Source organism: Podarcis melisellensis (assembly GCF_964234715.1).
Source record: "Podarcis melisellensis genome assembly, chromosome: 6".
Lineage (NCBI taxonomy): Eukaryota > Metazoa > Chordata > Lepidosauria > Squamata > Lacertidae > Podarcis > Podarcis melisellensis.
Window position 1 is genome coordinate 80,874,368 of NC_138538.1, and position 14,777 is coordinate 80,889,144.

The 14,777-nt window shown below is 42.9% G+C and overlaps 1 protein-coding gene across 3 annotated transcripts; it reads left to right on the forward strand.

Moving 5' to 3' along the window:
- The first annotated feature begins 483 nt into the window (after positions 1 to 483).
- Positions 484 to 14,712, forward strand: F13B (coagulation factor XIII B chain). 3 transcript variants are annotated; one of them, XM_081914885.1, is made up of 11 exons: positions 484 to 609; positions 2,348 to 2,548; positions 4,368 to 4,553; positions 6,395 to 6,571; positions 6,725 to 6,901; positions 7,549 to 7,728; positions 9,196 to 9,429; positions 11,579 to 11,785; positions 12,794 to 12,976; positions 13,710 to 13,920; positions 14,436 to 14,712. In XM_081914885.1, exons 1-11 carry the CDS (start codon positions 546 to 548, stop codon positions 14,437 to 14,439), a joined length of 1,824 nt encoding a protein of 607 aa, XP_081771011.1. In that variant the 5' UTR covers positions 484 to 545; the 3' UTR covers positions 14,440 to 14,712. The 3 variants fall into 3 exon arrangements, with proteins under 3 accessions (XP_081771011.1, XP_081771013.1, XP_081771012.1); XM_081914886.1 differs by having other exon boundaries at positions 519 to 609; positions 2,352 to 2,548; XM_081914887.1 differs by lacking the exon at positions 2,348 to 2,548 and having other exon boundaries at positions 510 to 609.
- The last annotated feature ends 65 nt before the right edge of the window (positions 14,713 to 14,777 follow it).

A 14,777-nucleotide genomic window follows, 5' to 3' on the forward strand; every position in this document is an offset into this window, starting at 1 on the left:
CATATGCCAATAAGACCCCTGCTCCCTCCCAGCACAAATGTGATCCTGATACTTTACCCATGATCCAGATGTACTGGGGTAAAATACCACCGATAAATGACTTCTAAAGAGTTCTCCCTTATACTGGTAGAAATCAATCTTTCATTGCCCATCAACAAATCATTTTGCTTCTTTTTTCATTCTCTGGTCCCCTCTCTGAAACAGCATAGCTAAAGCAGCGACAATGAACCTGAGGCACTCCAGATATTCTTGACTCCAACTCCCATTAACCCCAGCCAGACATGATGGGAGTTGTAGTCCACATTGGCCACCTATGGTTTCAGGTTTTAACTTCTGAGCCAGTTCTACCAGATGCATACCTGCCTATCAGGCAGGAATATTGTTGAGATGCCAAGGGAACAGATAGGTACACACAGTTCTATTAAAAGAATAAACTTTAACACTGTGGAAACAACCAGGGGGGCTTTCCTGATAAATGAGTAACTAAATGCCCTGAGTAAATCACAAGCAGTTGGGATAATACAAGCTTGCAGGAACTACTCGAGATGGGATATAAGAACTGGATTTTCCCATTTACATTGGCTATATTGGGAGACTGTCTTGCAGAAGGTAAAAACACTGAATCCTTTGTTGCTATGGATGCTAAAAAAAACCTGGCTTGTGTATTCTAAAAAGTGCTTTTCCACTTTGTAGAGGTAGTTGCAATTAGTATGTTTCAATAAATGCCCACAAATTATCAAAATGAACTGATTCAGTATACTTTAAAAAGTATAAAATCTGTATGTTCGCTTCCCTATTTTGTAATTTAAAATAACAAAAATCTATCAGTATAATAATGCGGGCCAATGTATATATGCATGCACCATTCCAGTATACCAGTCTTCCCCAAGTTGGTGCCTTCCAAATGCTTTATGCTACAACTCACTTCCAACTAGCCTAGCTGTTGCTATAGAAGTCAAAAGCACCAGACCTTGAAATGTATGTTCTGGAGGAAATGGTGGAGAGCATTATTGAATGAAAATTACCAAGCATATAGATTGCTTGCTGGAGATGTTTTGCATGGCTTCTGCAAAGGTAAGGTTTTTTATTTAAAAAACATTATTAGTTTTACAAAAGGTAACATTGAAGAGGCAGGCGCCAAGTGCAAAAATACAAACCCTGCTTACTGAAAGTCCAATTTACGATGGGGTGGAAGGTTCACAGGCTATGAAGGACTTGCTCATAAATTTATTGACAGCTACACAAATTATTATAGCTAGGAAGTAGAAGGGGCAAGCAGAATATTAAATGGAAGAATGGTATAAAGAGGTGTGGGATATAGTTATTAACAATACATTAACATGTGCCATTAAGGTAAGACAGGGAATATGCAGGAGAAGTGATTTTGAGGAGATATGGAGGGTTTTTGTAGAATTTGTACTATTAAAGCGGAAAGGGGTCAAACTCACAAGAGGTGTTGGAAATTTGGGAGGTTGGATAGTTACAATGGAGTGGTCTTGGTGGTGGGGTGCACACTTTTATTCTTATTTATTTATGGTTATTACTTTGTCAAAATAAAACAATTTTTTAAATAAATAAATGCAAACGCCAAATAAAAAGAAACACCCCGTTCCCTTCACACAAAGGTAAAGTTCTGAGTCAAACCTTTTTGCGATGAGAGTGTCAATAAGCATGCAGCTGAAGGGTGATCCAGTTGAGAGTACAGTGGTACCTCGGGTTACAGACGCTTCAGGTTACAAACGCTTCAGGTTACAGAATCCGCTAACCCAGAAATAGTACCTCGGGTTAAGAACTCTGCTTCAGGATGAGAACAGAAATCGTGCGGCGGCACGGCAGCAGCAGGAGGTCCCATTAGCTAAGGTTAAGAACGGACCTCCGGAACGAATTAAGTATGTAACCAGAGGTACCACTGTATGTGCTTGGATTTTCAAAAAATCCAACCACCATCTCTTAGAATGGCAGTGGTGCCGGAATTGAGTTCTGGTGAGTTCTGACTGGAAAAAAGCCCTTGTTCTGCATGACTGGAAGGTGTTGATACTTTTAACACCAGAAGCATTTTATTATTATTTTAAAAAGCTCATATCTATACAGGACGCGTAATCCAAAAAAAATGCGTCAGCCACTCTACTACTGAAATTGGCACATTTCAACCAAACAATTGGATAAAGCGGGCTTTCTTGGAGAGTGCCTTCCAAAAAAGGGCTCTTTTCTCAGTGGCTGCCTGCTGAATTTCAGATCGCTCCCCTCTAAAGTTAGGGGTACCTGAACTGAATTTGACTCCACGTTGTTTCCTAAAGTGTGTTTGTACGCTGAATAATTAACACCTCCCACTGAACATTTCTTCTAGGCAGGCTTTGTGACTTACCGAGCATAAAAAATGGAAATATTGCCCCATATTACTATAGTTTTAAAAACTATTACTTTCCAATGAAGCAAGATGAGAAGCTGTCCTATTTCTGTTTGCCTGGCTATACCACAGAAAGTGGAAGTCAAAATGGAAAGATCAACTGCACAATGAGAGGCTGGGCCCCAGTCCCTAAATGCTACCGTAAGTCAATGTGATTTGCCTTTCCAAATATAACACATTTTTTCTGCATGTCGCAGAGGTGGGGAACCGATGCCCCTTGGACCAATTTTGACCCATAAGGCTATATCCCCCTAGCCACTCGCACCTGTTAATCTGCTCAATGCCACTTGATGTCATATGCACACACCTGTGTGTTCTCTGTGGGGAATCTTCCAACAAAGCAGATCCCTGCAGAGAGCAGGATTGAACCCTCCGCTCATCAGCTGGTGAGAAGGGAGTTCACTCCTGCTGGGTGCTGCTTCACCATTACGTTCTTGGGGAGGTTGCTCCATGCGCACACACCATTTCGTGCATGCAAAGTAGCAGCTTCTGTGGAAATGCCCTTATGGAAAAGTGCAGTGTGCAAATCCTCAGCTCCACATCCACAAAGGATTTCTGAATATAATGTCAGGGACTGTGCTGAGGAGGAATGGTGGGAGCCACCCCTCCCCCTGCTTCCAATCTTGATCCTGAATCTTCCCAGGAACAGGAGGACAGTATAGATTTGGAACAGTGGTTTGCAGAGGGACATAGTTCAGAAGACCGACGTTGGGAAGAACCAGGTGGTGAAGAGCTAGGAGAAGAACTTGGGAGGGAGAACAGACTCCCTTTCCTGGAAAGTGATCAGCCGCTCAGCCCATGGTCAAGGAGAGCAGATATGGTGGCAGCACAGAAAGCAGATCAGGTTGCAAGACATGGAAGTAACTAGAATGACAAGGGGGGAAGTGGGTGGAATCCTTAATTGGGAGCACCTTCATTCCTAGAAATGGACTCTTTGTTCTCTCACTATGATCACTAACATTTCTAACTGGTAAGAGACTCCTTTTGCTTTGTTCTGCTTAGCTACTCCAAAGTGGGGGGGGGGGGAGAGAAATGAAGGCTAAGAAGAGAGGTGCTCAAAGGTGAAAAAAAAGTTACATTTTTAAGTAGAGCTACAGTACACTTCAGTGGGACGCGGGTGGCGCTGTGGGTTAAACCACTGAGCCTAGGGCTTGCCGATCAGAAGGTCGGCGGTTTGAATCCCCGCGACGGGGTGAGCTCCTGTTGTTGGTCCCTGCTCCTGCCAACCTAGCAGTTCGAAAGCACATCAAAGTGCAAGTAGAGAAATAGGTACTGCTCCGGCGGGAAGGTATAGGCTGGTTTCAAATAATGTTTGGGCTAAAGGGCTGGGCACAGAAAGTGCAGCACATGAGAACAATATGTTACAGCTTTGCTAATGCTGTATAGTTGTATAACGTTTCTGTGCGCTGCTCTGGTTTGCCAGAAGCAGCTTAGTCATGCTGGCCACATGACCCGGAAGCTGTATGCCGGCTCCCTTGGCCAATAAAGCGAGATGAGCGCTGCAACCCCAGAGTCGGTCATGACTGGACCTAATGGTCAGGGGTCCCTTTACCTTTACAGTACACTTCATCTTCTCGTTTCCTATACTGTATGATGCCCTGCTTGTGACACCTAATCATCCTGGATACTAGGGTTGGCTCACCCATGGGGTCAAGGGGAGGGGGGAAGTGCCTTAGATAGCAGGGTTCACTAAGGAAGCAGATCCCAATGTCAATCGTTCTCCCTCCCTCATCCCTGATGTAGATCTTCCCTCACCCCTTCTCTGAATGATGCCATTTGGGGGTCCACCTCAGGTGCCCAAATGTATTGGGCCAGTCCTGCTGGGTACTGTAGCTTATGGAGCTATAGGCATGTTAAGATGAGTACCTCCTGGTCATTTCTATGTGCCACCTAGATGTGTTAATGAAGGGATCGCCTAATGCTTTCTCCATCTTTTCATTCAACACACCTGATTGTTTAGAGAAATGTACCAAACCCGCCTTGGAGAATGGTGTTTTCTCGGATACGAAAATGTCCTACAAAATATGGGAGAGACTGCAATACAGCTGTAATTCAGGTTATCAGATTCCTGGAGGTCCCAGGGATAAAACTATACAGTGTCTTGAAGGTGGATGGTCAGCTCAGCCACAGTGTACAGAAACAACAGGTATGGCTTTAGATAATATTTCCCCTCCCACCCCACCTGAAGAGTTGTTCCTAAGTTGAAAGCTAAGTTCTCACCTGATGTATTTGGTGATCATCCACCAGAGATTTTTTTTTTTAACCTTGGATAAGGACTTTTGTTTTTGTATGGCTATTTCAAGTAAATTTGTAGATGGGCACCAAACCTCTAGTCTAGAACAAAACACTTTGGAAGCAGAATTCTCAATAAAAGCCTTTTAGCTCTTGAATTTTCTTGGAGGGGAGCAGAACAGCTTACAAAGATGAGTCATTTGATAGCCCAGGCTTGCAATAAAAAAATACATCACGCAAAAGGAAAAGAGATTGGAAGGGAGGAGGGAAGAAAAAATAAACCCAGGCACTAATTCTTAGTTACAGAGTTCTTATAAATGACTAGCTGGAATCAGTACTATTCAAGGAGAGAAGGGAAAATAGCTGCTGTTTGCACATCCGAGCTAAGTAACTGCAACCTGGTGCAGTGGCATTTTCTAGATGACAATTGCTGGAAGGAGGAATCTGAAAGGGTTAGCTTCCCCCTTGTTGGCACCTGTGCAATACAACTAAAATGGAAAGACATTTAAAATTAATATTTTGTAAAATGTGCTTTGTAAATTGTGGTGTTTGTAGGGGGCTGGGGCATCAAACTGGGTATTTATGGCAACCAGGAAGTTTTCCAGCATCATTGCGTCCAGCATTATTATTATTTTTCCATCACTGGGCTAGCTTGCCAGTAGAGGGAGCTGCCAGCCTGCTCTTTTCCCTGCATTGTCAGCAAAACCAAGCGAGTGTTTATAGCAATCTCCACTAGAAATACGACACAGAAAACAGGGGCATGTTCACTGCTGTATGTGATTGGTAAGGTCTTAAAAGCGAAAGTCCCTTTTAAATGAATTCGCTTTGCAAAAGGAGCTGTCCCGAAAGAGCAAGGGATCTTTTTCGTTTGTTTGTTTCATATGGTGATTGCAGCAAGAGTTAGGGGACACAAGAGACCACAAATTGACAGAAATGTCACAATTTAAGACTGTAGTTCGATGTACACTTTGCTGGATCTAGTCACATCAAAGAACCCTTTCAGTTTGAAACGCTGTAAACAGGGAAAACAGGTAGAGAAAAATGGGACTCCACGTCCACTGTCTAGTGGTACAATGTCATATCACACACATATAAATTGCTTTTTTAAAACCAGTCTAGCTGAGTCCTTTCTTACTTGACAGTAAGTCCCATTGAACTCAATACGACTTACTTTTGGCTAAACATGCCTAGGAGGAAGTTTAGATTTATATCTCTCTGGTCCTCCCAAAGGAGCCAAGGAGGGAGTGTGAACATAATGCATACAAGTGGTGGGTTTAAATGATGCAATCTGACAATTACGAATAAATTTACTTGATTTAGCCGCACAGTTTTGGGGAGCTAATGGGAATGTGTTTTTATACTGCATTTCCACCCAGTTGGGAGTCACTTACTTTGAGCTGATGTTAAATTTATGTTGTCCACCACTATGAACTAACACAAGTAGGATTGCACCTTGCCCTCTACAGCAACAAATGGAGGCCTTAAGAATCAATCTGAGATCAGCTGAGACCAAGCTGATCCTATTGTGTTGCACCTGTTTTGTTTGTCTGCACACTCGCCTGCCAGTTATACTTTGCTCCCAGATCATTCGGGGCTTCAAAAAAAGAACCCAAAATAAATCCACGAAATGTTTTGTTTTTGTACGCCTGCAATTATTTACTATTCCCCACCCCCACTTCCTTTCTTATTCCCAATGTCCATCTGGCTGCTCTGCCATTTCATGTTGAAGACATCAATCCACTTCTTGTTTTTAAGAGACGTGCTCAGCACCAGACCTGGTGCATGGCCGCTACCACACAGCCCAGAGAATGTTCAGCCGGAAGGAAAAGCTCAAATATGAATGTGATGACGGACATCGTACGGCGGGAGGCCACACAATGGAAGAAGCACATTGTGAACCTCAAGGCTGGTCCCTGACACCCAAATGCACCAGTATGTTGAATTTCTAATGCTTCTTCTGCGACTGTCTTGGCTTTGCCTTATACAACATTTGCTTGGGCTAAAGCTAAAGTTCAGGCAAAGGACCTGGCATTTTCAAAAATGGAAAATGGAAGCCTTGCTCTTTTTCATTCTTGCATTTCTTAGAATTGGGATGTTCGGCACTGAGTCCTGTTGAACACGGAGGTGTCGATCCCAACAAGGGAAGCTACGAAGAAGGAAATGTGGTTCAGTTCTTCTGCTTGGAAGGTTATTCATTAAAGGGGTCAGAATTAATTCAGTGCTATTACTTTGGCTGGTACCCAGAACCTCCAGTTTGTGAAGGTAATTCATCATGACATTGGAGCTAAGGGTTTTATGTATTCTGCAAAGCAGCTTCCCCCCTTTTAATCTCTGTCCCCCCATAATATCAGTACCACAGCCAATGATTTTCTTTTATATATGTTGAAAAATGGGAAGAATAAGCTTTACTGATGAAAAGACTTTGAATGTTTACATGTCTTTATGTAGCAGAGTTGTTTGGTTTTTGAACTGCTTGTACTTCTGAAAACTGATGAATTTAATTTTCTGCTATTTGAAAGCCAGTTTGGCATCCTTTCTCGATTTTTGCTGTTCGAGGAGAAGGAGTGAGAGCTGCCTTTTATTGATTTGCTGAATTTAACGGAAGAGGAAGGTGTACAAATAAACCCTGATTTTGTAAGCTGTTTTACCCTGATCTTTGTTTAGAGCATAGCTGTCAACTTTTCCCTTTTCTTGTGAGGAATCCTATTCGGAATAAGGGAATTCCCCTTAAAAAATTGACAGCTGTGGTTTAGAGACATGAGAAATCCCCTGTCCAGCTAATCATAAGTAGCTATTCTTACTCAGGAGGAGAGTTACTCTTCCAAACATACAATGCTGGCATTTCTAAAGGATTGTTTGATGTTATAGAACCTAGCCTGATTCTTTCCCCTCCGCTCATTTTTAACCAGAAAGAAGAAACAAGTGTCCTCCTCCGCCTCAGCCCCCTCACGCCAATGTGCTAACCAGTTTAAGAACGTTCCGCCATGGAGACACATTGCGTTTGGAGTGTGAGCATCCCTTTCAAATTGCAGGAGACGAAGAAATCCGATGTGAGAATGGCAGGTGGACTTCGCCTCCGAAATGCATCGGTCAGTTGTCTTGCAAAACCGGACACCGGGGATTTAAAAGATCCTTACGTTTCGGCAGGTTGTCAATTTAGAGCTTTTGAGAACGGACCTAGAATTGGAGCCTCTCCCTTAGCACACACTCTTGAGAGCCAGTGTGGTGTAGTGGTTAAGAGCGGTGGACTCGTAATCTGGTGAACCGGGTTCGCTTCCCCGCTCCTCCACATGCAGCTGCTGGGTGACCTTGGGCCAGTCACACTTCTCTGAAGTCTCTCAGCCCCACTCACCTCACAGAGTGTTTGTTGTGCGGGAGGAAGGGAAAGGAGAATGTTAGCCGCTTTGAGACTCCTTCAGGGGAGTGAAAGGCGGGATATCAAGTCCAAGCTCCTCCTCCTCCTCTTGGCCCACCCAATGACAGGTTGTGAGGCAGGCAGATGGGGGCAGGATGAGGGCAAACAGGACAATTCAGCTGTGCCTCATTTGCCTTGAAGGAGCATCCTTTACAGTCCTATTAGGAATTGGCAAACATGCCTGCTTGGGTCCCTATCACTCTCACAAGTTTTTACTCGTAGCTCTGTTCCATTTGTGCTGTAATCTTCCCAAAATTTTAATGCATATTTAAACGTGCATTTTCTCTCAAAATACACAGATTGATGCATTCTTAAGTAAAGGAGCTAATAACCACCAGTATCACCTCTCTTTTCAAACCAGCCTAAGGTCCAATTTGTGGATAAGAAAGTGTTTTGTTTTGTTTTCAGATGGCACAAAAAAGCCCTCAAGCCAGTTAAATAAGCATATCTTGGATACCCTTCACATTCATCAACAGCTGAGAGAATGCCTATTTTTATCAAAAGGCTAAATTAATTCATGAATATCAAATGCTAAGGGTCTTTCTGTATGAACTACGGAACTATTGATAAACCAGAATTTATTGTTGTTATTATGTATTTATTTATGCCCTGCCTTTTTTCCTAACAGGGAGTCAAGGAAGCTTACAGATAAAAATAAGAACAGCTAAAAACATAGGGAAAAACAATTAAACATTGATAGAATTTAAACTATATATACATTAAAAATATATTAACAACAACAACAAAAACTAAATTAGCTACATTCTAACATTCAAGAAAGTACAAAATCTGGTGGATAGCTAAATGCCAATCAGCACATTAGGCCAATAGGTGCAGATGAGACAGTGCCATGTAGGAATTCACAAATATCATAAATATCAGAATTGCCCTTTTCGGTGACAAGGAGTTTGACTTGTAGCACCAGCACCCAGGAAGTTCCTTGTGGGTGAATTCTGAAATTCTCCACTGTCTCTCAGAACCTCACACAACTTAATCTTAATGCTCGTTCAACATGACAAAGTGGAAACTGCAAAGATGCAGAAGGAAATTGTAATTGAGAGTGTCATTTGTATGATTATTTGATAAAACGCATGGATGCCAATGAAGAGACTTCTGTTTCCATTCCTTTTTTATTTTTCAGATGTTGGCAGGGCAGGAAGCACAGAAGGTCGTCACGGCTTACAAACTGAAGGGAGCTGCAGTTTCCTACCCATCGTTGAAAACAGTTTTATTTTTAATAACATCAATCCTTCACTGGCAAGCTACAAAACTGGTTCTGTAGTGGAATACAGATGTAAACCCTTCCATCTGATAGAAGGACCGAACACAATTCGCTGTGTCCAAGGAAACTGGACAACCCCCCCAGTTTGTTTAGGTAAGTATTGGAGGAGAATGTAGGAATTACTACAAGGTGCTCTCTGTGGGGCTACCTTTGAAGGTGACTCAGAAATAATAATAATAATAATAATAATTTATTATTTATAAATCTGGCTGGGCCTCCCCAGCCACTCTGGGTGGCTTCCATAAAAACCAAAAATACAGTAAAATATCACACGTTAAAAACTTCCCTGAACAGGGCTGCCTTAAGATGTCTTCTGAATGTCAGGTAGTTGTTTATCGCTTTGACATCTGCTGGAAGGGCGTTCCACAGGGTGGGCGCCACTACCGAGAAGGCCCTCTGCCTGGTTCCCTGTGGCTTTGCTTCTCGCAATGAGGGAACCGCCAGAAGGCCCTCGGCGCTGGACCTCAGCGTCCGGGCAGAATGATGGGGGTGGAGACGCTCCTTCAGGTATACTGGACCGAGGCCGTTTAGGGCTTTAAAGGTCAGCACCAACACTTTGAATTGTGCTCGGAAACTAATCCCGAAAGCGGCTGCCAGACCGTTGCTGGGACTATATAACCAGTGCTTTTTTCTAAAAAATATGTTTACAGTAGAGGTACTCTCATGTCCGACGGGGCTTCCACGGCTTCCGATTGGCTTTCTGCAGCCAATCAGAAGCCGTGCTTTGGTTTCCAAACATTTTGAAAGTTGAGCAGACTTCTGGAACAGATCCTGCTTGACTCCCAAGGTACGACTTTACTAGGGGCTGCAACCTCTGCTCATGAAGCCCACCCACCCCTTTTCTAATTGCCTTTCCCCCCAGACCCCTCAATCTGACTCTCAGAACTCTTCCCAAGCGACACTCCTCAATGATCCCTACTTTATACCTCAAAGATTACTGCCTAGTTGGGTTTGTGCTCAAATCCTATGATGGTCTTGATAATATGGAAGAGGGCAGCGGGGTGTTTGTGCATGCTCCCACAGACGTTCAAATTAGCTTTTTTTCTAAAAAAAATGTTTACAGTAGAGGTACTCTCATTTTGACACAAGAAAACCACCATTTTATAGTTCAAATCGGTGTACAATATATGGACAAACATACAAAGATTCACAAAATGTTTAGGGGTATGCGTACCCCTATGTCCCCCCCCCCGAAAAAGCACTGCATAAAACACCAGTCTTAAAGGATCTAAATTGGCTCCCAGTACGTTTCCAAGCAGAATCCAAAGTGTTGGTGCTGACCTTTTAAAGTCCTAAGCAGCTTTGGCCTTGTATACCTGAAGGAGCATCATTCAGCCCAGATACTGAGATCCAGCAATTCCCTCACTGTGAAAAGTGAGGTTACAGGGAACCCAGCAGAGGGTCTTTTCGGTTGTGGCGCCCACCTTGTGGAATCCCCTCCCTTCAGATGTCAAGGAAATAAAAACTACCGTATTTTTTGCTCCATAAGACGCACTTTCCCCCTCTTAAAATCTAAGGGAAAATGTCTGTGCTTCTTATGGAGCGAATGTGTGCTCCCTGGGCCTGGGGGGGGGGGGGAACCCGGGCTTCCCTTGCCAGCCCCGACCTGCTCTTTGGGAATGGCGGTGGGGGAAAGCTGGGCTTCCCCCACCAGCCTGACAAGCTCCTGAGCGGCTCTGGGGTAGCCCGCGAAGCCTCCTCAGGGAGCGGGGAGCCTTCATCCCGCTGCCCTGAGGAGGCTTTGCACGGCTATCCCTGGCTTTTGCGGGAGGTGGGGGAAGGGACAGAGCGAGGCTCTCTCACTTCCCCCACCTCCCGCAAAAGCCCCCAAGAGCCGCATATCTCTTTTTTCTTGAATTCCCCCCCCCCAAAAAAAGTAGTTGCGCCTTATGGTCAGATGCGCCTTATGGAGCGAAAAATACGGTATATGACTTTTAGAAGACATCTGAAGGCAACCCTATATAGGGAAGTTTTTAACGTTTGATGTCTTACTGCGCTTTTTATTTATTGTAAGCCGTGCAGAGTGCTGACCATCAGGCATGATTGTGTCAGTGTCTCTAGGGTGGAATAGTTTGAGAAAAGCAGATCATATTGACTAGCAGGTTAGGATATCTCCCCCCCCCCCCCCCAGTGTCAACATTCTGGGTCAGATAGGCTTTTATGTGAGGGAATAATTGGATGCCAGTTATTGTGTTCTTTGTTCCTGGTATAAGCCACTTGATTATTGACCTTTGCCCTGCAGAACCATGTTTGGTCAATGAAGAAAACATCAGAAATCATAACGTAGAAATGAAATGGAACCTGGAAGAAGAATTATATTTCCTACACGGAGACATTATTGAATTGGTGTGCAAGCCAGGATATGTTTTACCACCGTTGACTGGCGATGCTCAGTTGCTGGCGCAGTGCAATCGGGGAGAATTAAAATATCCCAAATGTGTTTCAAAAGGTAACACTACATTGAATTCCACCCATTATGTTTGATCTGCAGTTTTGTGCTCTATCAATTTGAATCCTGTTTGCACAACACTCTTCCTCAGAGAAGCTCAGAATGGCACAACTGGGTTTTACTTTCCTAACAAACCCCTGTGTGGTTAGATTGGTATGATACATAGTGATTTCTATAAGGTGCACCTGTAAACTTCACTGAAAAAGGCATTTCAATCCAGATTTCACTACTCCAAGTCTCAGTGCATTTCCCACTATACCAGGGATGCCAAATCTACAGCACTCCACAATACAGTCTGCTCCACAATACATTTTTTTTTGTGGCTCCCCCAAAGTATCTGTCTATATTTATCTATATGACTGTTCCTATCTGTTCTCTACTGTAATATTCTGATGCCTAAACATTTTTATATCCTCCAAGTCACTCCAAATTTGTCTATTTTAGTTAGGTGTTTTTTAATGAATCTGAAATTATTATTTTTAAAAGAGAGAGAGATACAGATTGCTCTCATACACACCACTTCCCATTTTTTATTTGCTTTAAAAATATTGGTTATTTTTAAAATTAAAAATGTATTTATTTATTTTACTGACCTCTCCTCTGAGATGCCAATATGTTTTTGTGCCTCCCCAGCCCCTAAATGTGTTTTTTAAAAGAAAAATTGGCCACTGCAACTTTGTCATGCAGAGCCCAGAGGGTTGACAATTGGTCAGTGCAACCCTTGACTACAAAAGTTTAGCAACATTTGTATGATACGATTCTGCTTCGTTTCTTATTAAACCTGACCAAGAGAGGAATTTTCTTTGTTGCTTTGCCCAGGAAAATCTGCTGTTTGGCACCGAATCGGAACAAACAGCAATCGGACACACACACTCCAAGATGTCTCCAAGAGTGTTCCTTCAGAACTGGCTTGTGAGGAGAAGGCTGGTGCCACAAATTGGTCCTGCAAACTATTTTCTTAGGGTCACTTTCTCTCTTCTGTTTAAACACATTTCTCTCATTTTGCAGACCCAGATGAAAGCTGTGGCTCTCCACCTTCCATAAAAAATGGAGTCGTTATGGGCTTGTTGACAGCGGACTATGCTCATGGTTCATCAGTAGAGTATAGTTGCCATGAATACCATTTTTTGCAAGGTTCGAGGAAAGTGTCCTGTTCCATGGGTCATTGGACTACCCCGCCAATTTGCATAGGTACTGTACAGTGTTGCTATTCCGCCCCCCCCCCCAGCATAGTGACAACTTGGAAAATGCCTTAATAACTTGATTCATTGCACACTGCTTCTGACTGGTGTTGCTCAACTAATAAAGGCTGGGAAAAGCCAACATTACTTGATGTAAGGCTTTATAGAAGGGGACGGCTCATAGCTCAGGGAGGAGAGCATGCAGAAAGTAACTTATTGATTGCCGTTGACTAAAAAGGTAAAAGGTAAAGGACGCCTGGGCGGTTAAGTCCAGTCAAAGGTGACTATGGGATTGTGGTGCTCATCTCGCTTTCAGGCTGAGAGAGCCGGCGTTTGTCCACAGACAGCTTTCTGGGTCATGTGGCCAGCAGGACTAAACCGCTTCTGGTGCAATGGAACACCGTGACGGAAACCAGAACGCACGGAAATGTTGTTTACCTTCCCGCTGCAGCAGTACCTATTTATCTGCTTGCACTGGCATGATTTCGAACCGCTAGGTTGGCAGGAGCTGGGACAGAGCAAAGGGAGCTCACTCCGTTGTGGGGATTCGAACCGCCGACCTTCTGACCGGCAAGCCCAAGAGGCTCAGTGGTTTAGACCACAGCACCACCCACATCCCTCTTGTTGACTAAAACTACAACTGACCACTTTAATGAATGTTGTAGTACATAGATCAGAAAAAAGCAAACATTTCTAATTAAAGTTGTGCCATGAGAATATTAACACTGCATTCATTTTCCAAGAGCCGTGCACCTTATCAGCAGAAGAGATGGCAAAGAATCACTTGGATCTAAGATGGAGTTTTGACAGTCGACCGTATTTCCTCCATGGAGAATTTGTTGAGTTTGTGTGCAAAGCGTACTACTTCAGCTCACCTTCAAGTTCAGCATCTGATTTTAGAGCACAGTGTCAGAATGGACAACTGTTGTATCCACAATGTGTACGGATTAGGGGGTAAGCAATTGATGCCGCAATTGTGTAACGCTGCCTTTTGAGTAAGCCCCCACTGAACTCTGTGAAACTTACTTTTGAGTACACATACTTAGGATTGTACGATAAACTACCTGTGAACCATGGAAGAAATTCATTCATGCATATTTCAAACTCATTATACCAGGAAGTATATTTGGAAAAGTATGTTTGGAAAGCGTATGTTACCTTAGAAACCTTGTACTTTGAAGTGCTATATCTTCATTTGTAGAAAGGATTCAACTTGGGGGTTCATTCAAGACATACAATCTTTCAAGCGCCTAACTTGAGTACTATCTGTGAGGATGGAATTGCTGCTTATAGATTTTCCCTAGCCTTTTTTTCTTAAGGGTTAGTGGAGCAAAATGGCTCTCCCTGTTGCATCTTTATGCCTCAAATGAAGTTTTGTTGGTAATAGCTGTTGTTATTTACCATGTCTCTCTTTAAAGTGACTTCAGGGTATTTTGATTTCGGTTTTTTTTTTTTTTTTTTTTTTTTAGGTAAAAGAGAGCTGAATAAATAATGTTTGGTTGGCTCGTGGACTCTTTTCCATGTTGCAAGCTAATTGCCAATATGAACTTTGTATATCTGCTGTATATTTGCAGAAGACTAATCGAGATAGCTGCTGATCTCAACTTAGAACATCATTTGGAGACGTTCATAAGACACCTATAATTTTATCAGGACAAGTTACTTCTTGTTTATTGTTGTAACAATTGTTTTCTCAAAATTTATCTTCTGTACCATGAGAATAAATAAAAACAGTATTAAAAAAAACTAAGTTGTTTACATTTCAACAAAAATCAATATAGATTGATGCAAAGATACAAATTCCACATTTG